The following is a 26,833-nucleotide window of genomic DNA, read 5'->3' as shown; positions in this document are numbered from 1 at the left end:
GGAGTGGTAGAAAGAGCTCTGGACGAGGCATTGGGAGACCCAGGGCCAGGTCCCCCTGCTTGATATTCACCTTGCTGTGTGACCCTGGACAGGTTTCCAAACTCTCTGGCTCTCAGTATCGCTGGCCAAACGAGAGGGTGCATTAGAGTCAAAGCTTGCAGGTCTGGGGAGGCTTGTCTGCTTCCTGAGACATGACCTCCTGACCACGCAGGGGTCAGAGAATGTTCTTTGCCCCACTCAGCTCCTAATGGGAGGTGGCTCTGTGTAAATTTGGGCCACCGGATGTCTCAGGGATCACCTGAGTTGGAATTAGAAACAGGGACAGCAGCAAGAGATTGAGAGCTACTGTGTGCCATGTACCTGCTGGTCTCTCCAGGCTGCGCCCCCTTCCCTGGGGGTGGGGGGGGGCTGCTGTTCAGGTCCCTCGTGTTCTGAGCAAGGTGAGTGGGGTACATGTGTGACAGCAAGGAGGGAGTCCCAGCTGTGTCCCAGGGACTAGGGAGACTTTATATATTCTGGACAGAGCCACTGAGAAGTGCAAAGGCCCTGAGGCAGGAGTTACCTGGTGTATGTACAGAGCAGATAAAGAGCTAGTGTGGCTGGAGCAAAGTGAGCAAGTGGAGAGAGTAGAATATGAAGTAGGTAGGACCAAGCTGGGGTAGGTCCTGTACACTGTTGTGTATTCATGGGCCTCATTCTTGGTCCTGAGCTCCCAGAAGTCAGAAACCAGGTCTGCCTCCTTCCTTGCTGAGTGGTTCCCTGCTCAGAGGAGTTGAAAAAGCCAACAGTGAGCACAGACCATCAACAAGCAAGCAAAGCTAGAACGTACATGAATTAGTGAAAAAGACTCTGAAGAAAAAAAAGCAGAGCAGGAAACAGAGAAGGTGTGTGATATTTGTGAGGTTTAAACAAGGTTGTTTACCAGAAAGGTACTTAATGCCACACCTGATGCACTTTAATATGGATCTGTAGTTCTTCATGCTACATTTATTCACTTCACATTTATTCCCCATCTAATGCTAAAAAGGTTGTGAGGCCACCCTCAGCACCTGGCATGTAATAAGCACTCCACGAATGTTAATTTTCTTGTCCCCTCCCTTGAGCTCAGAGCAGCCTCCCTCGCCTCCTGCTGACATTGTGAAGGGCAGCTTATTAAGCCATTGGCAGCTCAGCCCATGGTGAGGCAATGGGCCCCCGACAGGTGAGTTGTGACTGGAGCAGGTTGTGTGCCACTTGCTGTGTGAAGAGCCACTCAGGTGAGCTTGGACAGCTTGTTCCATTACCCAGGACAGGGCTCCCTCCTTTCTGAAGAGCACAGTATGTTCCCGCCGCTCTGCCTTCTACCCTGTTCCAGGGTTTTCCCTTCCTGACCCCTGGGGGCATCCTGGACACTCTGGTCCCAGCACCTCCCTGGAGAGGAAGAAAGATGAGGGGTGAGTGGGGTAATCAGACTACGAGGGCCATTCATGGTGTGTTTGCCATTTGTCTGGCCCGTGCTGAGCTCTTCCCCATTTGCTGTGTGAGTGGCCGGAAGGAGGGTGGGAGGCGGGAATGAGAAGAGAAACCCGTCGGTAGCCCAGGGGCCAGAAGCTCCATCTGTGATGATGCAGTGGTCCTGACGCCCCTCTCCCCCTGCTGCCGTGTGACCACGGTGCAGGAGTTGCCCGAAAGGAGTCTGTATGGGTGAGGACTGAGGACGTCAGTGAAGAATCCAGAGGTAAAAGCATTGTTCCTGGTCTTCCTTCTATCAGAAGTTTCTCTGACCCCTGGGAAGGCCTGCCAGTTTGGGAACACATGAAGGTCCCAGGTCTTCTGTAATGGATGTCGGGCCCTCCCTGGCAGGTTTGTGACCACAGTGGGTTAACCCCCCACACCCCCCATCATGAGATTGTATCCCAAGGAAATGAGGTCACTGCTGGTGGGATCCACATTGCTCCAACCCTGACCCGTGGTTATCAGTGAGTGACATAAGACACTATTCTGGCCCAGCCCGGTAGGGAAGGAGGCCTGTTTGTTTGGGTGGTTGGACTCTAACCTGGGCTTTAGACAGGCCATTAATTATCCTTGGGAAAGTGGCCCCATAGGGGGTGCTGTGTGGCTTCACATTTTCAGGGGAGCAGGCCCCCCCCTTGCTCAGAGAACGTGGCTGCAACACATTCCAGTCTATGACTTCCCAGGCTTGGCTGCTTTTACTTATTAACCTGATGAGGATCTGTAAGAAGAAAATGTAGTAGCTGGAACTCTCCACTGATAATTTACAGTATGATACAATGTATTCTACTTTCCAGTTACGATTTATACTAGGCAACCACATGCCCAGCCAGCAGCCACCTAGGTTCGCACTTTACGGTGATCGTCTCATGTCGTCAACACAGAACCCCTTGAGGTGGGTTCTGTGGGTAGTCTTAGCCCCACTTTACGGCTGGGAAAACTGAGGCACCAGGAGGCGAAAGCCACAATGAGGTTAGTAAGTGGTGGGGCCACTCTAGTCAAAGCCTCTGCACTCCTGCCCTGTCATACCACGCTTTTCTGCCCAGAGCATTCTGGGCCCCCAGGGGCATGGGAGCTGCTGCTCTTTGGTCAGAAGAGTTGACCTGAACATTTGGATACACCCTTCCAGGGTGAAGTGGCCAAGCAGGCAGTTGGAACTCCAGGAAGCCATTGCCCGCCTAGCGGGAACTGGGTGGTTACCTTGAACTGTGTCCTCAGATGCTCCATAGCAGGCCCCCAGTGGGGAGGCTGGTAGCTCAACCAGGAAGGATGCCTGGATGTCTCCCTCAGAGCCCGGTCACCCACTTTGAGGCCTGGGTTGTGAGCTAGGGCCCGGTGAGAGACCCAGGGTCGTCTCATGAAGGACAGGCCGGAAGGCGTCCGAGCATGGAACCACTGGACCGGCTTCACGCTGCAGCGAGGTCCGCTCTTGTGAAGATGAACTTGGGGCAGGACGACCCTGGAGGCCAGACTGGACAATAGCTGTAGAGAGGAGGGTGTGGGCAGGACTTGGTGGCCGAGAAGGGGTGGTTTTGGCCCTCCACCTGGTAGGGAATAGATGCACTTACTTATACCTGGAGGGTAGGGATTTAAAACAAGGTCCTGGGGACATGGCTTGCATAACTTCCATCCCTCCCCTTCCACCGCAAGCCCTTGCTGTGGGCCTCACTGCTGTGTAAGTTTCCATTAAATCAAATTATTAAGCACAGAGGTCAGCGACTTTGGGCAGGAATCTGAACTATTCAAGTGCTCTTCTAAAAGCAAATAAAATTGTTTTCCGTAGATGTCATCAGACTCACGCCTCAGCCTAGAATTTCAGGGCCCTTCGTTACATTCCACCTACGCTCCCCCCTACCCGTACCTCCCCAGTCCCTCTCTTCCTCTCCCTACATGGCCACTGCTTACTGACCCCCACGCAATCCAGCCAACTCCCTGACGCTGTCTGGTGTCCCCCGACTGGAATGTGCCCCCCTCTCCTCCATCAGCACACATTGGTACCTCCCCCCGTTCATTCTGCAGGGGTGGTGATCTCGTGCTCTGTGCTCCTGGCTCAGGGAGCCCTCGTCCCGGTCAGTCGGGAGATCAGATGCAGCAACCCACCAGGGCGTGGCAGGGGGAGGTGTTAGAGGGAGGCTTGTAGGGCACAAAGGGGATGGACCCTTTACACCTGCTTGCCCTGTGGGCACTTGGGCCATGGGTGCAGTTGGGATGGGCACCTGCAGATTATCGGAAAGATGATGACACCTGCATCACAGGTCTCCTTGGGACACTTGTCCCTCAGGTTTTCATTGATTCCTTGCCCCATCCATCTTAACTCGGTGGAAAGAGCATGGCTCTGGGCTTCCATGGCTCCAGGTTCAGATCCTGCCTCTGCCTCTTCCTGGCCATGTGATCTTGGCCAGTCTTTTATCTGTCTTGCTCTGAGCCCGGTTTCATCCTTGTGAGAAGAGAACAGTGACCCTACTAAACATCTTCCTGCTGTGGGTATTACATGAGATACTACATGTGAAAGTCTCCGGCATCGTGCCTGGCACCAGCCAGCTGCTTAGAGCTGGGACATCTTCGATTCGTTATAAGCAGGGCCACCTTTTATGCGGGCCTTAGAATATACCAGGGGCTGTGCTAGCACCTTACGTCCATGAACACATTTAATCCCTATGACAAGAAAAGCAGCTTCTGAGGAGAACGAACTTTGTTTTTCTGAGTTGCTGCCTAGGCATTTTACAGTGTGATAACCCTCCTCACACCCAGAGTCTGGACACTAAGATAAGGACTTGAGTTCAGGATGCCCGCCATGAGTTCCCGCCTTTATTTTGCCTGGGGCATCTTTCAAAATAGCTACTGAAGAGTGAAGCCGGAGGAGAGTTAGTGACCTCTGCCCCATCATAAGGAATAAGTGCTTGCTACCCTGTTCTCTCTCTCCCTCTGGCTTCTGCCCTCCCCTGGCTCCCTGCACACACACACACACACACACACACACACACACACACACACACACACTCCTGGGATCTGTAAGTAATAAATCTCGGGACTCTTTCTTCCTTTGTGTGGGTGTATCGAAACTGTGCCTTCCATCAAAACGACCCTGTGGGTTTCACTTCCCCAAAGTGGGAGCTCGGATGCTGAGGGAGCTACCTGGCCGCCCTGTGTGGGTGGCTTGTGCCCCCTCGTTCAGCAGGTCATAATCGGCATATTCTCGATGTAATGCACCAGCTGTGGGCCCCTCAGTAATCCTTGCCACAGTGCTGTGAGGTGAATGCCTGTTGCTACCAACTCTGTAAACACTGATAATTATAAGAACAGTAAAAGCAGCAGACACTTACTGTGCCGTACCTGTGACCGCCCCTGTTTTACGTGTGGGGAAACCGAGGCTGGTAGAGGCAACACCCCCTGCATTATAAGGTCAGTCAGCTCGTAGGTGGTAGGGCTAGGATTTGAACACTGAGAGTCTGGACTGGCATCACGATGCCTTATGCTCTTTACCAAGAAGGGCCCGAGCCAGGCCCTCAGATTGGTGAGGAACATACACCGCCCTGCCCTGGGGAGCCTGCAGCTTTATCGCTCACACCCCTGGGAAGCAGCCCGAATCCTGACCCCTCTTTTGTTCTGTCTCCCTTCCTTCTTCCTCTTCCCCCTCCCCTCCCTCCTGGTTTTCTTTCCTTCTTTTCAAGACGTATCTATAACTTACAAATAGCCAAGCGCATAAATCTTAAAGGTGAGACTTGATGAATGCTTGCCTCTGCTCATACCTGTGTCACCATCACCTCATCAAGACCACACATCTCCGCCGCCTGGAAGGTTCCTTCGTGCCCCCTCCCAGTCAGTACCTCCTGCCACCACCACTATTGTGACTTATTACCGTAGGTTAATTTTGACTGTCTTCAAACTTCATAGAAAACTTCCCCAGTTTTACAGTTAAGGAAACCGGGGCTCAGAGAGGTGAAGTAACTTGTTCCAGGTACCCCCCCCCAGCTTCTTAGTGGCAGGAGGTGAGCCTACATGTATCTGCCACTGCCCCATGAGTCTTCTCATCGCCCTTGCTAGTGACAGGAGGAATCAGGCCCGAGAGTCTCCAGATAGTAGTAAATCCACTAAAAAGCTTGTATTGTCCCTTCAGGTGGGCTGATTTCTGGCTGTCCATTCACCTTTTAAAATCAGTTCAGCCCCAGCCAGTTTAGCTAGCCTTGGCAGGTGTCTGCGGGTGGCAGGCTAAAGGAGGGCTTGCAGTGCTGGCTGGGGGTAGGAGGACGCCAGCAGCCCTGGAACATTCCGCTTTGGATTCCGAAGGTGGATCTCTTGGCCTCCTTGGGCAGGCGGCACAGGTGATTGAACTTCGTTTATCTTGCAGCCTGGGGCCCTTCAGGAATGCACTGGGAACAGCCAGTTCTGGCCTTACATAACCAGACTGGCCTACGCTCTGCAGGCCAGTGGGCTTTCCACCCCTCCCCAGCACCTCAGCCCCTTTATGCTAGGTGGCACTGGAGAGCCTGGGCTCCATGGGCTAGGAGAGGCCCCCTGGGGCCTCGAGGGTGAGCTCACCTTGGTGCCACACCTGGCATTCACCTCTCTGTGCACTGAGGTCACCTCCAGAGGATTGCCAGGGGATGACATCATCCCGCAATCCGCCGGTGATGTGCTGAGGCCCCACCTCCGAGGTGGGAAAGGTGAGTAGCTACAAGGAAGAGTCTTGCTAGTTTGGGAAAGGAAGCCGGGGGCTCTCCCTCTCCCTCGGTGACCATTCTGTTAATCACCCAGTAGTGTCATTACTCAACAACCTTCTGGAGTTGCACATCAAGACTGGGGTAGAAGTTGGGCGCTAAAGGCCAAGGAGGAGCCCTTTTGGCTGTGGAGATGTCCATCCTCCAGCATACCCTCCTGTGGTCCTGCTTGCTCCTTTCCCCCTGGCTAATTTGTTCTCTTTGTTCTCCAATGGGGGCCAACACTATGAGCCTGCCAAGTACAAGCCCCTGTCTCTCTTCCCCACACCCTGTGTGTGGCCTCAGAGGGCCTGCCCTCCTCCCCCATTTCCTCCCTTGATCCTAGATGTTGAGGGCGAGAGGGAGGGGAGACAGCATGAGCCCTAGAAAGTCTGGGGCTCAGGCCGAATGCAGACCTAGGTGGGATTTTAGCTCTGCTATTTCCTGCTGTGTGACTTTGGAGAGGGCACTCAACCTCTCTGAGCCTCAGTTTCCTGATTGTAAAATGGGGATCAGGACATTTTCACAGGATCAGATGGGAATAACATGAATGCATATAGGCCCAGTTGGGATTTTCCTGACTTCATGGGCTGGAGGCCCAACAGTCTGAAGGCCAAACCACATCTGTCACTCTCTTCAGGAGCATCCTTGTGACCCCTGCAAGGAAACAAGCCCCAGGTGACTTTTTGAGCCCACTGTTTCTTTTTTTTCCTACGTATTTTTTTTTAAGTTTGTTAATTTTGAGAGAGAGAGCATGCGTGTGTGAATGCATAAATGTGTGCATGTGCACAGTGGGGGAGGAGCAGAGAGAGAGAGGAGGGAAAGAATCCCAAGCAGCACCGAGCCTGATGTGAGGCTCAATCTCACGACTGGAGCCCACTATTTTTAAGTTTATTTATTTATTTTGAGAGAGAGAGAGAGAGAGAGAGAGAGCGAGCAGGGGAGAGGGGCAGAGGCAGGGAGGGAGAGAGAATCCCAAGAAGGCTCTGCATCCCATGTGGGGCTTGACCCCACACACTGTGAGATCATGACCTAAGCTGAAACCAAGAGTCAGAGGCTTAACCGACTGAGCCACCCAGGTGCCCCTGGACCCCACTGTTTCTTAATTGAGCACCAGCTACATCATATTGAGTGCTAGGGGCATAAAGACAGGCTCTGAGTGAAAACAAAATGCCCTTGCCCTGACCTGACTCATTCTTTCCCAGAGATGTGGCCATGTACAAGGCTTTCTTAGAGTCTAATTGCTTAGAGCTGCAAGCCTTTATTTACAGCCTATGGACTGGACCCTAGTTAATGCTTTCAGTAGCCACAGCCCAGCCACTTCAAGCACTGCCCCCCTACCTGCCCACTGGGCCGAGCCTTTATTTTAATTTTTTTTTCAACGTTTATTTATTTTTTTGGGACAGAGAGAGACAGAGCATGAACGGGGGAGGGGCAGAGAGAGAGGGAGACACAGAATCGGAAACAGGCTCCAGGCTCTGAGCCATCAGCCCAGAGCCCGACGCGGGGCTCGAACTCACGGACCGCGAGATCGTGACCTGGCTGAAGTCGGACGCTTAACCGACTGTGCCACCCAGGCGCCCCTGGGCCGAGCCTTTAGATTCGGTCCCCTCTCCCCTTGGAGAGTGCTCTGGGAATCAGAAGTGGCCTTCAGACACGGCCACCCGGCGTCCACTCAGCGGCTCTTCAAAGATGCCTCTACGACACTTCGAGCTCAGCACAGCCATTTGCAACTCAGTGCCTTTCCCTCCTCCCTGCTCTTCTTCCAGGAGCTCCCAGCCCAACAAATGTTTCCAGCAAGACACATGGCGGTCTGCCTGCATGCCTCCCTTGAGCCCCCCACGGCCCATAGCTGACATATCTGGCATCCCTCCCTCCCGCGCCCCCCTCCCACAACACACCCAATCCAGGCCATCTCTTGCCTTCCGTGTGGTTTCCCCAGTGCACAGTGGCCCCTCCGGTCAGTCTTCCTCGCAGAGGAAGCCTGTTAAAGGGCAAGACTGACCATGCGGCTGCACTCTGTCTGGATGGAGTGTGAAGGCCTCCGGGCCTCCCTGACACAGCCCCTGCCCATTCTCCAGCTGCATCACACAGCCCACTTCCCTTCGCTCTACGCTGCAGCCACAGTGACCTTTCCTCAGTTCCCCAAAATAGCTACTTCCAGGCCTCTGCACACTCTGTCCCAAAGATCCTCCCCTCCCCCACCCCCACCTCTTTGCTGGGGCAGCCTCCTCCTCCTTCAGGCCTCCGCTCCCATCTCCTCAGAGAAGTCCTTCTGGCCCATTCTCCCCAGAGGTCACTTGTCCTGTTATCCCCTCCCTTGTCACCCCACAACTTTCCAACCAAGCAATAATCATAGTTGGTGGAAGGTATTTTTTAAGGAGGCGAGTGGTGTCTCTAAGGTTGATGAAGACAGAGACCGTGTCTGACTGCGTTACCCACTGTCTCTAGTGCCTGACAGGTAGCAGGCGCTCGAAAAGTATTTGTTGAGTAAATTCACGTTGCTGACAGGTCCTGTTGTGGCGCCTTTGTCCCAGATAGCAAGGTGGCACGACTGTCCATGGGGCCCCCTGCCCCCAAACTGTGCCTCTCTTCACAAAGACCTGAAACCTGTGAACGTGTGACCTTACGTGGCCAGAGGAACTTTACAAATGTGATTGTGTCGAGTCTCTCGTGCCGGGGAGATGGCCCTGAGTTATCTGGTGGGCGAGACGAAATGACCAGAGCTGCTGTAGGAGGGAGTTAGGAGGCCAGAGAGGAGTGAAGATGCTGTGTGGTTCTACTGGGTGTCAAGGTGGAGGAGGGGCTATGAACTTAGGCAGCCTCTAGAAAGATTCTCCCGTAGAGCCTCCAGAAGGAGTACGGCCCCGCAGACCTGTTTTATACTGTGGACCTCCAGAAGTGCAAGGTGATAATAAACGTGACTCGTTTTAAGCCATCAGCTTTGTGATAATTTATGCTGCAGCCACAGGGGACACTAACAAACTAGTCACGTCTAGTTGCATCTTGGACCTGGTGTTCGCCCCAGGGCTTTGTGAGGGCTGAGCATCGAGGGTGAGCGCCCAGGGAATCCCCACTTCCCAGCTGAGTGGGAGATGGCTCCAGAGAGTAGGGACTAGGGTACCATATGCCTGGAGGTACCAGGCCCTGCGGCCTAATAAGACTCCCATTTTTCACTCAGGTGTTCAGACCACCCCATTAACGGTAGGTGGTGATATCCCACTCGAAGACGGGCTCTGCCGAGTTCACATAGAAAACGGCAGGGCTGGGATTGGAATTTGAATCTGTCTAACGCCAAAAGCCGTGCCCGTTATCACCACCCCAGCCCCCTCCCTCTGAGTGGTAAGGCCAGTGTTTGGAGGGGCCCTCAAGATGGGAGCCCTGCTCCCCTGTGCCTGAGCAGATAGGCTTCCCCTAGATGGGTGGTTGAACAGTGGTCACCAAGGGAAATGGCTCCTGGCTGTCCCTAGCATCTGTGATGGGTGCCCCCTCTCAGTGAAGGCTTCTGTACTTGTCTCCCTTAGCGTGAATGAGCTCTACGTCGATGACCCGGACAAGGACAGCGGGGGCAAAATTGACGTCAGCCTGAACATCAGTTTACCCAATTTGCACTGCGAATGTGAGTATTCCCAACAGCCCTCTGCTCCAGCAAGGCCCCTCTGTTAGGCAGAGCTGAGTGTGCAGAGATGACAAGATAACCAGGACAAGTCAGCAAACAGGGCAGGCTGCAAATAGCAGGTCGCATAAGGTTCTCCTTGTTCCTTTTGGGGGTGGGGGGGTGCGGAATGTAATCAAATGTGCCTGCATTTGGAGGTTTTGTAGAATACAAAGTACTCGAAATGGCTAACGGGGGTTACCTCTGGAGGGTAGCCATGTTTTCAGCCGGATTTCACGGGGAGCTGTGGCATGTGACTGACAACCACAGTTTATCCTGCCCCATAGCAAGGGGGCCGGGCTGTTATTACCCATATCTTGGCAAGAGCCTCTACGACACTTCGAGCTCAGCACAGCCGCTTGCAACTCAGTGCCTTTCCCTCCTCACTGCTCTTCTTCCAGGAGCTCCCAGCCCAACAAATGTTTCCAGAAAGACACATGGCGGTCTGCCTGCATGCCTCCCTTGAGCCCCCCACGGCATGGTAGGGTGCCGTGGGCGGTGGGGGCAGGGTCATATAACCTCTCAAGCATCTTAAAGCAAGGAGACCTCGGACCTCTTTTGCTCACTAAAACTCTGACCCAGGCTGAGGTGTGACTTCTCTGAGCTTGTTTTCTCATCTATAAAAATGGGTTTATAATGCTATCTGTTGCCTGAGGTTTCCGGGAGGGTCTGATGAGCCGGTCCCTAGACTTCTTATTGAGTGGACTGGGTGTCCCTTCCTGGACTGGGATGTCTAGTGTCCCTTTGCCCCAGGTTGGCACATAACCCGATGCAGGCCCTTCTCCCACCCACGCCCTTCCTCCTGAAGGACAGAACACTGGGTGTGTCCGCAGGCAGAGATAGGGAGAGATTCAGTTCTGTTATTGCTTTTGGTGAGAATTACATCACAATTTTGAATCCACAGTGGGCCCCAAGCCAGGGAACCTGTTGAAATAGGTCGGTTTTATTTTTATTTTTTCTTTTTCCCTTAGAAAAATAATTCATCTGGCAGCTTCTCAGTCAGGAGTAGGTCGTGTCTCTGGAACAAGGAAATTCTTAGTCAGGCCAGAGGACTGGGACCAGTGGGGTAGGGGAGGGAAGGGATGTGGTTCCAGGCTGCGTCCCAGCTACGGGCAGTGGCCCAGGAGGGGCCAGGCAACCTTAAGCTTGGGGCTGCACTAGCCCGCGGGGCGCTGCCTCTCTGTGGGGCCATAACCCGAACCCAGGCATCTTACACTCGAGCTCCGCACCCTGGCTGTTCTTTAAGAGAACAGATTTTTATTATAAAAAAAAAAAAAAATGCACGTTCATCATTGTACCTTTGGAAAATCCAGAGCAGCAGGGAGAAGAAATCGCCCATAATTCCACCCCCAGTGACAGCGTCAGTTGACATTTGACGCCATCCCATCCCATTGGCCTTCCTTTCCGCGCCTTTCTAAACACGGCTGAGATCACGCTGTGTGTGCAATCTCCTATCCTGCTCTAAAAAAGTGATATTTTATTGCTAACTAATAACAGGAATATTTTTTTTTTGGCTTAAAAAAAAATCACGTTCAAAATACAGAAACATACAAAGAGAAAAGTTGAAGTGCGTGTTCCCTAGTGTGCCATCCACCCCAGAGGAAGCCCCTGCTAGCAGCTGGGACCCCTTCTCCACCCCTGTGTTTGGGTGCCCGCCTTGTGTGTCTGTCCCCCCGTCTACAAACGCATATCATGTTTAGGTGGCGGGTGTTGTTTTTTCTTTTTACTTTTCATGTAATTGGGACCCAACTGCGTGGGACCTTTCTGGGGTTTCTTGTTTTTTATGCTAATATCTTGGAGCTATTCTTATGTTACTCATAATATTAGTAAGGTGATCACCACAGCTGCCATTGATTCTGCTCCTGCTCCAAACCAGGCTCCGTCCTGAATCCTTTGGCTGTGTTAGTGCATTAAGATGAGACGTACTCCAGTGGAATGGCCAAAGGGTATGGCCTCTGGATCGAAACTCTGTGGGTTCTAATCCACACTCCAGTGTTTCTTAGCTGTACGATCCCAGGCAAGTTACTTAACCTCTCTGTGCCTTAGTGTCCCCCAGGATAGAATGGGTCTGCTAATATTATCTTCCCCACAGGGATGCTCGGATGGTGCATTCCTATGTAGAAAGCACTTAGAAGGGTGTCTAGCACCTAGTACTATTTTAATTTTCGAAATCCTCACAAGCCTAGGATAGAGGAGGAAACCAAGGCACAGGAAGGCTAGGGGATTTGCTCGAGGTCCCACTGCTGGTAAGGGGCAAGGCCAGGAACCACAGACAGTGGCAGCCCCAGAGCCCAAGCTCTTAGTCACTGCCCTGCTCTGAGCTGCCTCTCCCCACACATGGATTTAGCTCAGTTCTCGTACCTGCTGCACCACATTCCAGAGGGGACTGTTCCATTGACTAGTCCCTTGTTGACAAGCAGATGGGTTGCCTCCACTCGTCACAGTTTCAAATAAAGTTGCCCAGAGCAGCCTCGCACACAAGTCTGGACATGTGTGCATCTAGACAACAGGCTCCCAGGGGTGGAGCCGCCGAGTCCTGTTTGCATTTCTCTTAAACCAAACGTTACGGCATCAGCGTTTCCCACATACTACAGACCTGTGAGCGTCATTTTTAACGACTACATCATCTTTCCTTCTGTGGATGGGCCCTCCCTCACTTCCCTACCACCACTGAGGGATACATTTGTTCCCATTTTTCCCTTGTAGGGTTGGCTCGCATAAAACTGCTTCCAGTTCTTTCTCTGTGTCATAACCTCCTTTCCAGTGCTTCTTTCAGGGAAATGTCTGCGTTTTCATAGTTTGCAAAGCCGTGCCACTTAAACCATCTCAAAGGATGCAATTGGCATGGGCCTGCCCATTTTACAGATGGGAAAGCTGAGTCACGGGTAAAGAGTCACATTGGAGTCAAAGACCGGGACTCCCAAGCCCCAAATTTCCCATTCAGTGTACTGAGGGACCCAGAAAAGTACCTAAGCTCCAGGAGGGCAGGGCCTGCAGGAATAGGCATTGGGTAAAAAAAGGTGTGAATGAATGAATGAATGATGAGTGAACGAATGCCTGCCTAAAACCTTACCCAACAAACCCAGAGACTGAGAACCATTAGGGGCTGACGTTCATTAAGCACTTGCCGTTTACTATACAGTCAGCCCCTGTTCTAAGCATTTTCTACACATATTATTTGATCCTCATAATTCTCCAAGGAAGGTCTAATTGTTATCACCCATTTTCACCGCATTAGCTGCCGCCTCCCCCCCCACCCCCCCCCCACCCCCCCCCACCCCGCCTCCTTCCCCTCTTCCTTTGCAGCCTCAGGCAGTGGCAGGGACCTTGTGGGCTTGCTCCCTTTCAGTCCAGCCTTGCTGGCTGCCTTCCTTTCTGTGGCTCTGGGTCCTAGGCTGTGGGTGCCTGGAAGGCCCAGGGCCCACCTGTCCATGGAGTAGATGAGAGGAGGGGGTCCAGGGATGAAGCGCTGGGCCCCATCCCCATTTCTCTGGGTGTTTGTGACTCTCTCCTCTCCTTGGCCCCTGCAGTGGTCGGACTGGACATACAGGATGAGATGGGCAGGCATGAGGTGGGGCACATTGACAACTCCATGAAGATCCCACTGAACAACGGGGCCGGCTGCCGCTTTGAGGGGCAGTTCAGCATCAACAAGGTACGGAGACCCTGCACGGGCCCCTTTTCCCCACTCCCCATCCCTTCGGTCCCCTTCGTCCCAGAATCCGGGTGTTCAGAGCTATGCGCTCATTCAGCCTCCCCCCCAGCCAGGGCCTGACAAGCATCAGGGTGGCCGGCAGCGTTTCCTGCTGAGATTCTGGGTGAGGGTTCCAGGCTCCCAGAGGCATGGAGCCCCCACTGGCTGGTTCAGGAAGGGGCTGCTCTTCCTCCCGCCGGGGAAGGGAGCGGCCGTTAAGAAGACCATGGGATTTGCAGTCCTGAGCCCTGAGTGTGCATCCCGGCTCTACCCCCTCTTGGCCAAGCAGCGCCCTCTGAGTCACTCCACCCATCATAGCCTGTTTTTACGTCTTTAGGGTGAGGATACGATGATGGTAATAATAGAATGATACCACCCAGCTCCCAAAGTTTGCATGAGGATTAAATGAGCTATCACACATTCATTCGAAAAACGTTTATTGGACACCTTCTGTGTCAGCTCTGGGGCCACTCTGAGTAGGTGGCACGGAACGGAACGGGGTAGGTGGGCAGAGTTCCCGCGCTGTCGGAGCTCCTGTGCTAGTAGGGGGATATAGACAGCATGCTAACTGAAAAGCATTTTGGTGGGTGGTGATGTGACGAGGAATAAAGCAGGGGAGGAGCGAGATTGGGGTGCATTTGAAAGTAGCTGGTAGGCCCCCAAAGGACCGTTCAGGTGTTACTGTGGTTTTGTTGCTAGAACCAGGAACTTCAGATCCTGAGTCGAGGATGTGAGCACAGTGCATTTGGGAGTACGAGGGAACCCTGGCGGGAGCCAGCAAACTTGGCTCCACACACGCTGCACCCTTTTCAGCTCTTCTTATGTATTAATCACAGCGGAGCCTTGCAAAAATAGCTCTGTGAGGTGGCACCATTTTACAGATGAGGAAACGGACGCCCAGAGAGGTTGAGTGTCTTGCCCAAGATCACACAGCTGTCTCCCGTGTTCCATAACTCACATTCCCGGTCCCAGCCAGACTGAGCCATTGGCCACTCCTGGCTTCTGCTTGCCCTCTTGTAGCCTTTGCTCAGAACACCCTTCCTCTGGTCCCCGACATCTGAATCAGACATTGCAAGCTCACTGGCCACACCCAACCCAAAGACAAGTTACGTTTGTCCTGTATAGCATTCAAACACGTCAGAGCCAATAGCTAAAGACTGGGAGCCCAGAGTTCCAGATTTTCAAAGTCAGAGGCTCTAGCCACACTGGGGACACATCCCATTGTCAACAGACATCTGGAGCCGCCCCTTTCGACAGGGCATGTGCCCTCCCTTCCCACAATTCCTGCTGAGTGGCTGCAAGACTGGGCTGGGACATTGGTGTGACTGAACCTGTCTCTTCCCACGTAGTCTCGGGGCCTCTCCTCTCCACTGCTTGAGATTCCCTCTCTCTCCCTTTCTCTCTCTCCCTCCCTCTCCCTTTGCCCCTCCTCTGCTCACATGCACGTGTGTACGTGCTCTCAAAAAGTTAAAAAAAAATAAAGACCTATACTATACCAGTATGGTAGCCATTAGCCACGTGAAGCTAGTTAAATTTGAATTCATTAAAATTAAATAAAGTGAAATATTCAGTCCTTCAGTCTCACTAGTCACATTTCAAGTACTTAATAGCCACGTGAGACTAGTGACTACCATATTAATGCTACATAACATTTTCATCACCAGAGAAAGTTCTGTTGGACTGCAAAACTTTAGAAAGCTCATGGTGATAGCTGTGCAGGGAGCACACTGGAGGGGCCAAGAGCAGAGGTCATGGTCACTGGGTGTGCAGTGGAGTTGGAGAGAAGTGGCCAGATTAGGGATGTGCAGTCAACGAGACTTGCCGATCGGTTGGATATGGGTAGTGAGGGCAAGAGTGGAATCAAAGAAACCTCTTAGGTTTTTGTCTGGACAAGCAGAGGGTCCCATTTTCTGGATATGGAAGTCTGGGCAAGCATGGATTCTGTGGGCAGTAGGGCTGGGAAACTAGTTCAATTCTGGATGTGTTTCATTTGGGATTCCTCCCAGAGGTACTACATCGTGTTTCTGGGGTTCGGGAGAGTGTTCTGAGCCGGAATGTAAACGTGGGGGGGGGGTCATCAGTGAATAGATGATGTTGGGGTCCTAGGTCTCCATCAGCGCTACTCAGAGTAGGCTCCCAGACCAACAGCATCAGTACCACCTCAGAACTTACTAGGAATGCAGATTTTCAGGCCCCGCTTCAGACCCCCCCCAATCTGTGTTATAACGAGCCTTCCAGGGGATTCCAATGCCACGAATGTTTGCGGATTATTGGCCTAAGCTAAACTATCCAGAGAGAAGGTATAGAAATTTTTCCAAACCTGGAGTTCACTGACACCCCAGGGAGTGTAGACTGAATCCAAGGGGTCTATGAACTTGCATAGGGGAAAAAAATGACATGTTGATTTTTATGAAGCTCTGACTCAAATTCAGCATTTTCTCCTATGATGAACGTTGGCTACAAACCATAGTAGCCTTAGCAGCACCCGTGACTTGTCACCAATAAATTGCCGATATTTATATCACATTAAAATAGTTGCAGATAATTTTGAGATACTATTTACATTCATCACTACTTTGAAATCAGAGTGATCAGTTGACCTGTGACCAGGTCTTATTATTTGCTGTGGTAATAAAGAAGCCTATTTAAGTATGTTTTTTTCGTATTTTAATTACTGCTTACATATCATTTCTTTCCTCCATAATCCTATGTATTGGATACATTCAACACATCTTAAACATTTAAAACACGTGTCACCGGACTGGCAAAGGGCCTGTGGCACCAAAATGCAAGAACCCAAAGTCTTGATGCAAATGTGGTTTCAGGACTGATTTCTGATATGCTCCAGCGTTGAGGAGTGGGGAGATGAGAGGGGGGTGATGAAAGGTAGGAGAAGGAGCCGCCAGGCAGGTAGGAGGGAACCAGGCCTAGGCGGGCCCTAGAATCTAGAAGAGAACATGGATCAAAGGGGGAGGGCCAGTGCTGCGTGGGTGGGGTGACTGACCTGGGAGCTGCAGGGGACACCAATGACGTGGGAGAGAGCAGCGGGCTGGAGAGGCGGCCTTGGAGAGGAGGGAGGGCGGGCGGGCGTGTGGGCACGCAGGGAGATAGGCGAGTTGGTGGTAGGCCTAGGCTCTTGCTGTGCCTGGAGAACTGCTGCTCTTCCACAGACCTCGTTGACGTGGGTCCCTCCGGGGAGTCCCTCCTTCCCTCTCCTCTGACCCCCATTTCACTTCTTGACTTCTTTGGACCATTGCGTCCCGCCCCTTGCTGATTCATTCATACATCATGCTATTGAGTGCTTTGTGCCTGGCTCCACACTTGGCACTGGGATGCAGTGCTAGAAGGAACGATCATGGTCCCTGACCTTGATGGCACTGTGGTCTATTATGGGGTGGTAGCCACCCCACAGGTAAACACTCAAACAAGCAAATTGCGGTTTTGGTAAAGCAGCCGTGAAGAGAATGATGAGGGTGTTAGGGTGGAGAATAAGGGAGAGAAACCACTGAGACTGGGGTGTAAGGGGAGGCCTGTCTGAGGGGTGACGGTTGAGGATGAACACACACACACACAGTCCCGGTTGTGGGAGCCTCCCCTCAGGGGTATTATGGTCACCTGGCTTAAACAAATATTTATGCCCCAGACAGTGAACGAGAAGGGGCCATTTTGGCACCCAGCCCGGGATGGACACAGGAGAAACACCACCCAGGAGATAGCCCAGCACCGCACCCTCCTCCCCCCTTAGCAAACACGCCCAGGCTGTGGTCAGCTCCCCTCAGATGGGCTTTGGTGGGGCCCCCAGAGTGGGGAGTGGGACTTGCTCTTTGGGGTCAGACCTATCTGTGGTCGAGAATCCTGGCTACCGTGCTCACTGATTGAATGAATGACTCTGGGCAGTTTAGCCTCTCTAAGCTTCAGTTTACACATCTGTAAAATGGGGATAATAATATTGCCCTCACAGATTGTAAGACATGAGCAAATTAAAATACAAAGCATTTGGGGCGCCTGGGTGGCTCAGTCAGTTAAGCGTCCGACTTCAGCTCAGGTCGTGATCTCACGGTTCATGGGTTCGAGCCCCGTGTCAGGCTCTGTGCTGACAGCTCAGAGCCTAGAGCCTGCTTCAGATTCTGTGTCTCCCTCGCTTTCTGCCCCTTGCCCGCTTTCTCTCTGTCTCTCTCTCAAAAATGAATAAACATTTAAAAAAAAAATTTTTTTTAATAAAATACAAAGCACTTAACTCTGTGGGGATGGGAACAAGCCTCGGTGCCCTTTCCCTGGCCTGCTTTATCTCCCATCAGTGGGAGCATCCGTGATCTCATCAGCTGGCAACCACTGTCACCTGGGTGCAGGTGTGCTCCTAAAATGTGCGTGGATGGCGTTCAAGAAATTGCTCTTCTCTGGCTGGCGAGGGCCAGGGATTCTAGGAAAGTGTGAAGCTGGCCCTTGCCTTATGGCTACCACCGATTGGGTTCTTACCTGGCCCTTTCCTGTATTAACCTACTTACTCCTTGCAGCAGCTCTGAGGAAACGGAGGCCAAAGAGATTAAGTAGGTTTTGAACCCAGGCAGCCTGGCACCGGGCCCCTGCTCTCCCCCTGCGCCCCCCTGTTGCTTCTTCTTGGCAGCATCTTGGTCACACGAGCTGTGACCACTGGTGTCCATTCACTCCAGGTCACGGCTCAGGCCACCCTCTGTCCTCGTACCCTTGCAGGGAGTGGAGACTACCACTCTGCCTGTGTTCAGGGTTCCTGCCTCCTAGGAGCTCTCAGTCAGGCAGTGCTCAGACAAGAAAGCCAGCGTGACGGTGTGCCCTGATGATGGGTGAGGTTAGTAGCTGGCCCCCACCCCTTTATCTCCCAGCATCAGGCTTACACTTGCCCCATGGCTTCCTTATCTGTCCATCAGGAAGTTGGCCAGCAGTCAGATGTCCAAGTTCGAGTGTTCCAGGCTGCCCCGGCAGCCCCCAGCAGCCCAGACTCCTCGCTTAATCAGCCAGCCCCCAGGAGGAGGGCAGGATGGGCCCGGGTTTGGGGCCTGGCTCCATCTATATGCTTCTAAAATCTATCAGAGACACTGACGTAGGTTCCTAAGTCACAGGCTCTAAAAGCGTCGTCGTTTCTTTCTTCAGCCCAGCGTGTGCTGGCATGAGTCAGCCACCTGTGATGGATTCCTTGTGGAGGGGGAGTGGGTCACTGAGTCACAGCCTCGGGGGGAGGCAGCGGGTGGCAGATGGCGCGGGAGCCAGCCTCCTTGACTCACTTCACTCTGGGAGCGTGAGGCCCAGCCTCCAAACCCCATTCTGAACTCTGCCCACCGGAGGCCCCGTGTCACTCACTTCAGGGAAGAACGCCAAAGGACACGTGCTGGACGCTATTGGTTTCTTCCAGAGGTGATAGACAACGGGACCTTTAGTCCTCACTTGATCATGTGCCTTTTTTTTTTCTTCTAATTTTTGTTTTAATGTTTTTTTTTTATTTTTGAGAGAGAGAAACACAGAGTGGGGGAGAGGCAGAGAGAGAGAGAGAGAGAGGGCCATAGAATCTGAAGAAGGCTCCGGGCTCTGAGCTTTCAGCACAGAGCCCGACACGAGGCTCGAACTCATGAACTGTGAGATCATGTCCTGAGCCCAAGTCGGATGCTTAACTGACTGAGCCACCCAGGCCCCCCGATCAAGTGCTTTTTTTTATAATATAAATGTATAATTTATTATTTATATAAGTAAAAATAAAGTTTAAACATATTTTTTTAAGATACAGTGGGCTTTTCCCCATGCCCTGCCTGTGTACATGTGGTTCTGTCTTCCAGGAGGGTTCTTCTGTCCTGGCTCTGATGACAAACACGTTCGTGCTAGGAACCCAGCCCAATAACAGCTGCCATTGGCTTTGCACTCCCCACTTTGTTTAATCCTCTCAGTAACCTTTTGCAGCTAGCGTCTCCATCTTGCTGATGGGGAAACTGAGGCACACAGGTTACTGACCTTGCCCAAGGCACCCCAGCTGAGAAGTGGGGCTGGACTGGAGTGTGGAGCTCAGCTGCTATTCTACCACGGGTAATTGGGCCCCTGAGGCCCACGTCTCAGGCTCCGTTCTAACCTCACCTGTGAGCCGAGGCCAGGCCGTACCCTGTCAGCCTGGTACCTTCCAGGTGAGTCCAAAGCCCAGGCCCTAGTGAGGACAGGAATACTTCTGTGAGCAGCCCACAGCTTTGTGTTCGGAACAGGCGTGCTTACCAAACAAGCAGACTTTGATGGACTGCTGCTTAGCCGGAAGCTCTAAGCCATATTCCTTCCTCCGATGCAGTTCGTTGAACTGGAATAAAATACACTGCGTTTTTCAGCATGGCATTTGGGGCCTTTACTGAACCGCCCCATCTCCCTCTTATGCCTCTTTATTTTCTGCCACTACCACCCCTGCAGACCGTTCTAGTTCCTTACACGTGCCCACCAACCGGGCAGTTTCTGACCTCCGTACTCGTCATGCTGACCCATCAGCTCTGATGCCTTTCCCCCTCTTCCCGAGTACTGCAGACTCATTTTTACAACCTTAGCACAACAGGGTCCTTTCCGCTGAGAAGCCCTCTTGGAACACTCCCAACTGAGTTGGGGGCCCTCCCCACGGCCCCCACGGTCTACATCTCTCTGGTCCGGTGTGGGTCACGCAGTCTCATTTTCTGTTCCAAACCTGTGTCACCACAGGCCAGAGGCTCGTCCAGCGTCAGGTTCTTGTCTGGGCTGTCTTCCCAAAACCAGCACGTCCCAAAGGATGGCTACGTGTGGCCATCAACCCAGGGCTGCTGAGGTAAATGGCGGGAGGGAGTATCATGTCCAGCTTCAGTGTGCCGAGTCTGGAGGCCAGCATCCCTGAGTTCAAACCACAGCTCTTGGCATGTTTCTTAGCAAGTGTCTTCACTGTTCCGAGCCTTAGTTTTCTTTTCTGTAAAATAGAAATTACCAGATGTCACAATCAAAAATGCTATTTCCAGAATTTATTTACTTTTTATTTAGAACAGTTTTTCAATGTTTATTTATTTTGAGAGAGAGAACGCGCGCGAGAGAGCACAAGCGGGCGAGCACAAGTGGGGGAGGGGCAGAGAGAAGGAGAGACAGGATCCGAAGCAGGCTCTGCACCATCAGCACAGAGCCCGGTGCGGGGCTCCATCTCATGAACCGTGAGATCATGACCTGAGCCGAGATCAAGAGTCAGACACTTAACTGACTGTGTCACCCAGGTGCCCCACAAATGCTATTTTAAGAACTAATGTCTTTCTTTGGTTTGTTCATTCATCCAGTACCTAATGTAGTACGCATCTACCAGGGTCTGGGGAGTGCAGAGCAAATCAGACACAACTCCCTACCAGCGTGGCGCTTACGTTCCCCGGTGAGGAAGCAGAATAGAACGAGATAAAGATACGGTGGCAGGTGCTGCTGAGTGCTTTAGCAGGCCAAAGGTTTGGGGAGTCGGGGTCAGGGGGCTCCCGGAGCAGAGGCCTGAGGGAAAACAGGGAGGGGAGAGCCATGTCAAAGAGGGTTCCAGGAAAGGGTCACAAGTACGAAGGACCGAGGTAGGACCTCCACGGTAGGCTGTTCCCGGCCAGAGGGAGTACACAAAGGAGGTTGTGAGCAGAGGAGTGACACGATCAGAGGTAGGGTTCAAAAGGACCCCTCTGGCTGTTGTTGGGGGAGGGCCTGTGGGTGCCAAGGGTGCAAGCTGGGGGCCCAGTGAGGAAGCTGCCCCAGGGGAGCACTGGAGGCTTGAGAAGGTCAGGTGCTACATGTCGTGAGGGTGGAGCGGACAGCCTTTCCTGGTGAGCAGGAGGCCAGGTGTGAGGGAAAGGTAGGGGGCCAGGATGATCCCAAGGGCTTGGCCTGAGTAGCTTGGTGGAGGAGGGGCCTTTTAGTGCAACAGAGATGCCCCAGCAGAACCCAGGGAGGTCCCGGTCACAGGATATCAGTGCCTCTCCTGGGCTGTGCTCTGCCAGGGCCTCAAGGCCCAGGGAGGAGAGGAGGCCACCACAGCCGTGCCTTCAAGGATCCCCCAGCCTAAGGTGATGGGGCAAATTGGGGTGAACGGTGGTGTTGATTTGGATTTTGAGCAGGTTCGGTTGGTCCGTGGGCCTCAACCTGCTATGGGGCCGACAGCCAGGAAGTTGGTGGGCAGCTGCCATTTCGAGCTCTGGCCTGTGCCAGGGGCCCAGCTGGATGCCTCACATGTATTTCCTCCTCCCATAATCCCAGCAGCCCCCTCGGGTAGCTTCTGCTACCGCGCCCATTCTACGGATGAGGAACCTGAGGCTCAGGGAAGGGTGGCGGCTCCTTCAGAGTCCCATGGCTTGGACCAGGCTGGGATCCAAATCCAGATCTGTCCGACACCAGAGTGAAGACCTGCAGCCCACCCTCTGCGGCAGCCAACGACACTCCTGAAACCTGTATCTCTCCCCCCAGGTCCCAGGCAACTTCCACGTGTCTACACACAGTGCTACAGCCCAGCCACAGAACCCGGACATGACCCATGTCATCCACAAGCTCTCCTTTGGGGACACACTGCAGGTGAGCAGGGCACACTCAAGGTGACCTGACTGGGGTGGGCGTACAGCGAGGCGGCTGTGTCACCCGGAGCCTTCTGGTCCTCTCTGGGCACAGAGAGATGACGTGTAGAGGGGTCACCTCCTCTGAGTCTCTGCTCCGTCAAACAGCTCCTCTGTATCATTCCTTCTGGGCGTGCGACTGCAGTTTTATTGACAGTGCACTGGACTTGGAACCTTGGGTTGAGACCTGGAGGCTGGGGAAAGGGTCTTGCTTTTCATGAGCAAGTACTAAGTGCTGGTGCTTTCTCCGTGCTGGCACAGCCTTATGAGGCACAAGGAGGCACCGCGTGTTACAGTCATGGAGCTGGGCCCAGAGAAGCCTCTTGTCCAGGGTCTGCCAGCAGATCTGTTTGATGCCAGAGTCCGGCCCGCTCCCCTCTGTGGCCCTTTCTGCCTTCCAGCCCAGTACCCACGCCCACTAAATAGGGGTAACACAGTGGACGAAGCCTTCTGACAGTCCTTGTTATGATGGAGAGGGCCGCCTTCAACGGGCCTGGCCCAGCAGCTCCCTACCCATGGCAGCAGTGTGAGGGGACGGAACACAGGCGTGCCCCCCCCCCCCCCAAATCTCTACCAGCCTCAGGCAGGGGAGCTTGGATGTTCTTTCTTTATTCTACCGCTCACCGTGGTCCTAAAGGTGGATTCTGGAATTGAGGCTCAGAGCGGGGAAGTCATTGCTCCAGCCACAGTGCTGGGATCGGGACCCCAGGTCCTGTCCCCAAGCCTTGCTTGATGAGAATCCTGGATCCTGGTTGAGGGTGCTGGGGGGTGGGGTCCCTCCAGGAATGGTGGTGTGCACATGGGGCTCACACAGGCCCGCAAGCCCAGCACACACAACATTATGCCACTTATATGCACACACGCATCACACACACTGAAAGGTATGCCCAGACATACCTGTGCTCCTATGTACACCCTAAGATCCATCCCTAAGCACACATACCAGATGGACACGCACTCAGACCCTTGCACAAACACAGCTCACACACACCACCCGGAAGTGCGCAGACTCACCCACGTTGGAAGGTCTCGCATACACGCTCGTGCCTGCACTGCCCCACTCACGTGAACCTGCCAAGCACTGTTCTTTATAAGCATGACCTTCTTCATGCTTAGCAGCCCAAGAGGTGGGTACTTTATTTTCTCCATTTTACAGGGGAGGAAATTGAGGCACAGGGAGGGTGCAGTCTGTCACAGAGCCTGAGTTTGAATCAACAGTCTGGTTTCAGGCCACACTGCTGGTTCTGCGTCCCCATGCACCCTCTTGAGTGCACACTGCCCCTTAAGCACGTGTGCATGCTCACACCTCCTCTCTCCACTGCACGTGGCCCCTTGTGCCTGGCCTGAGTGGCCCAATCATCACCTTTCCAGTCCCTTTGGAAATCACAGAGATTTTTCCTCTTGGAGATAGGGCTTAGGAACAGAGAAATCCTGGCCTCCCTGAGTGCCATGAGCCAGACTCCCTAACTACACACTCGGCCTGCCCCAGGACTATGGACTCACTTCACACAGGGTTCACCACGCATATCATCCCATCTCTCCATTCAGGGGGTTGTCGTGCGGAGGTTCCCAGCCTGTCTTTCTGGATTCAAATCGTGGCTCCACCACTTACTAGTTGTGTGACCTTGGATAAAGTATTTAGTCCTGGTGGGCCTCAGTTATCCCATCTGTAAAATGGGGTCAGTAATAGTACCCGCCTGATAGGATTGTAGTGGAGATAAAACAAATTCATGCACACAAAGCCCTTAGAACAGTGCCAGGCACAGAGTAAGTGGTCAGTGAAATGAGCTATTACCACTGTTGTTGCTATTTGTACCCTCACTCTGCACCAGGCCCTGCAAGATAAAGCATGCTGCCAGCCCTGGGGCGTCGGGGTGGCTCAGTCGGTTAAGCGTCCGACTTCGGCTCAAGTCATGATCTCGTGGTTTGTGAGCTCAGGCCCCGCATCGGGCTCTGTGCTGACAGCTCAGAGCCTGGAGCCTGCTTCAGATTCTGTGTCTCCCTCTCTCTCTGCCCCTCCCCTGCTCACACTCTGTCTCTCAGAAATAAACAATCATTAAAAAATTAAACAAACAAAAAAAGGCATGCTGCCAGCCCTTGAGGGGCTCACACGGCCATGAAGGAGACAGGATGTGGGGTGGTCACCACCCCCAGTGGGACAGTAGCTAACAAACCACAAGCATGTTGTAGGCAGTGGGCCCTCCATATACTAGGTGTTGGGCAGTCTCTTAGCTGCCTTTGCACCCACCAGATCACCAAATCTGCACCACAGCCCTGGGAGGGTGGTCTCTGTGAACTCTAGTGGACACAGGAGGAAACTGACACGTGGAGTCGTGAGTCCAGGGTCACTCAGCTCTGCACAGGCAGAGTTCAAACCCAGTCTTTGTACCACACCACACTCCTTCCCTGTGGGAGGTTTTGACCCCGGAAGCCTGAACTTTCTTACCTAGAGAGCAGCATTACAGATGACATCTTGTTGAATCCTCACAAAAACTCCCCTCAAGGATACTGGATGCATTTATTTTTCCTGATGAGAAAACTGGGTCAGAGGGATTCAGTAGCTTGCCCAAGGTCACACAGCTTCTAAGAAACCAGATATGTCTGGCCCCAGGTCTTCTGTCACTGTGCCCCATATAGCCATGGATCCATCAGACCCTCTTGAAATTTCTGCTCTGTGCCAGGCCCCAGGGCTACATGATGGGTAAACAATACAGGGTTCTTGCTCTCAAAAGAAGAAAAGATCAAACAAATAAACATGATGATACAGGACAAGGAGGGCTAAGGACAAGAGAGGCAGAGGATTCTGGGCAGTGATATGGGAGCAGGGACAGGGTACCTCCCAGCCTGGGAGGTCAGGGAGGTGACCTCTCAGGTGACATGTAAGTCAAGCCCTGAGAGTGAGGATTTGGCCAGGCTCACAGGGAAGTCTCATGGGCAAAGGGGCATCTCCCACATCTCCCACTCTATGACACGCCCAGTCGGTCATTTTCATATAAAAGAGCCGCAAGGTTATTTTAGAAAAAATGAATCAGCAGGTGTCCACATCGTCAGAATGGTGTTCTGTAATGAAGCCTGGGAAGTGAGCGCTCCTCGGAGTTGGCAGAGAGGGTGCGGAAGTGTCCTGGGATGGGAGCAGAGAGCTGAGTTTTACTAGATTCGGGCAGGTTGGTGTGTTAGAGCACCCGCCTGCTGTGTGGAGGATGGCCGTGAGGCCAGAGTGGAGGTGACGGAAGGGCTGCAGCCAGGGCCAGGGGAGCCAGGGCGCGGACTGAGGCTGGGTAGCAGGGAGAAAGGAAGGGGACAGATGGGTAGGAGAGGGGGCAGTCTTGTGTTGTTGTGTGCTGTGGACAGAGCAGGGCAGCCTTCTTCTTGGTCATGGTTATGGTGGAAATAGGATTTTCTTTAAGTGGAAAAAACCCAAAACAACTGAGGCTCCATCTACCCATCCATTATCCATCATCCATGCGACAAATATTTCTTGAGCACCTATTAGGCACATGATGTGCCTTGTGCACGTTGCTGAGGACAAGCACGGTCCCTGCTCTTGTGGAACCTACAGTCTAGAGGGGAAAACAGAAGTTAATCAAATGATCATACAAATGAATGTGATATAAAACCATGACACGTGACTGTGGGAGGGAACATTCTCGCTCTCGTGTCCATAACCACCATCTTCTTGGGTTAGAAACCAAGTCGTCAGATTGTCATTCCCTAAGGCAGCACTGGACAGATTTTCCTTTTCTTTGGACTTGTTAAGGGTATGCAGCTCTGTTAAGTGCTCGATAGATGTCAGCCACCTGAGACCAGGATCAAAGATCAGGCCACCCAGCTACTTCCCACTGTTCCTGAAGTGGCCCTCTCTGCAGGAGCCTGTTCTTACCTCCTCTCTGACCTCCCTACTTCCTGCTTCTTACCTCCTTCCTCTGGGGCCACACAGGCCTCTGTTTATTCCTCAGTCTCCAGGCTCATGCCTTCACACATGCTGCTTGCCTGATTAACTTCCCACTTTCCTGGGTGTCAGTGTCACTGCCTCCAAGAAGCCCTCCAGCGTGTCTACGTTGGCAACTCCTGTTAACCATGCCCATGGTGGCATGCCCCATGTGCCCCATGCCTTGCCCTGCTTTAGACTTTCCTATGGCTGACGTGGTTTCCCCTCATCATCAGGGAATAGGTAGGGTGTGGCCTTCAGCCCCACAACTGCTATATGTTCTCTGTAGCAGATACAGTGAGGCCAGCAGCCCTGGGTCCTCAGAGAACTGTGAGCTGTAGAGGATCTCAGGAGGCATGTGCTGGGACCTAGACTCACCTGTACTTGTATTTCCTGAGTGCCTTGATGGAAAGAGCTCAGGCTTGAGGTCAGATACCTGAATTTGGAGTTTGGCTCAGCCAGTTATCAGCCATGTGATGCTGGACAAGTTTCAGTGCTTTTCCAAGCCTTGGTCTGTTCTTCTGTAAAATGGGGTCAACAGTACATCATTAGGGGCATTAAATGAGATGGCTAGAAGTACACAGGACAGAGTGGCACATTAGAGGTACCCAAGATGGGAAGCAAGCTAGGGCGTGCCAGGTGCCAGACCCGTCCCGTGTGTCTCTCTCTCGCTCCCCACAGCTTCTCTACGAGACAGACCATGCTGGGTAAGGTCCCTAAACCAGGTCGCACCTGGCCGTCCCCTCACGGCCAGGGCTATACCTGGAGGTGGTGGCATTCTGAGGT

General features: G+C 53.0%; 1 protein-coding gene across 1 annotated transcript in view; it reads left to right on the top strand.

The window, feature by feature from the left end:
• ERGIC1 (endoplasmic reticulum-golgi intermediate compartment 1) overlaps window positions 1-26,833 on the top strand; it is a 103,068-nt gene that overhangs the window by 55,986 nt on the left and 20,249 nt on the right. Inside the window, exons 4-6 of the mRNA XM_030327566.1 lie at window positions 9,713-9,807; window positions 13,374-13,498; window positions 21,977-22,081. Coding sequence (XP_030183426.1) covers window positions 9,713-9,807; window positions 13,374-13,498; window positions 21,977-22,081 — 325 coding nt within the window. The remainder of the gene's footprint in view (window positions 1-9,712; window positions 9,808-13,373; window positions 13,499-21,976; window positions 22,082-26,833) is intronic.

This window comes from Lynx canadensis, chromosome A1 (genome assembly GCF_007474595.2).
Source record: "Lynx canadensis isolate LIC74 chromosome A1, mLynCan4.pri.v2, whole genome shotgun sequence".
NCBI classification, from domain to species: Eukaryota; Metazoa; Chordata; class Mammalia; order Carnivora; family Felidae; genus Lynx; species Lynx canadensis.
The sequence above is the reverse complement of the archived record's forward strand: the minus strand, read 5'-3'. Positions and strand labels throughout refer to the sequence as shown.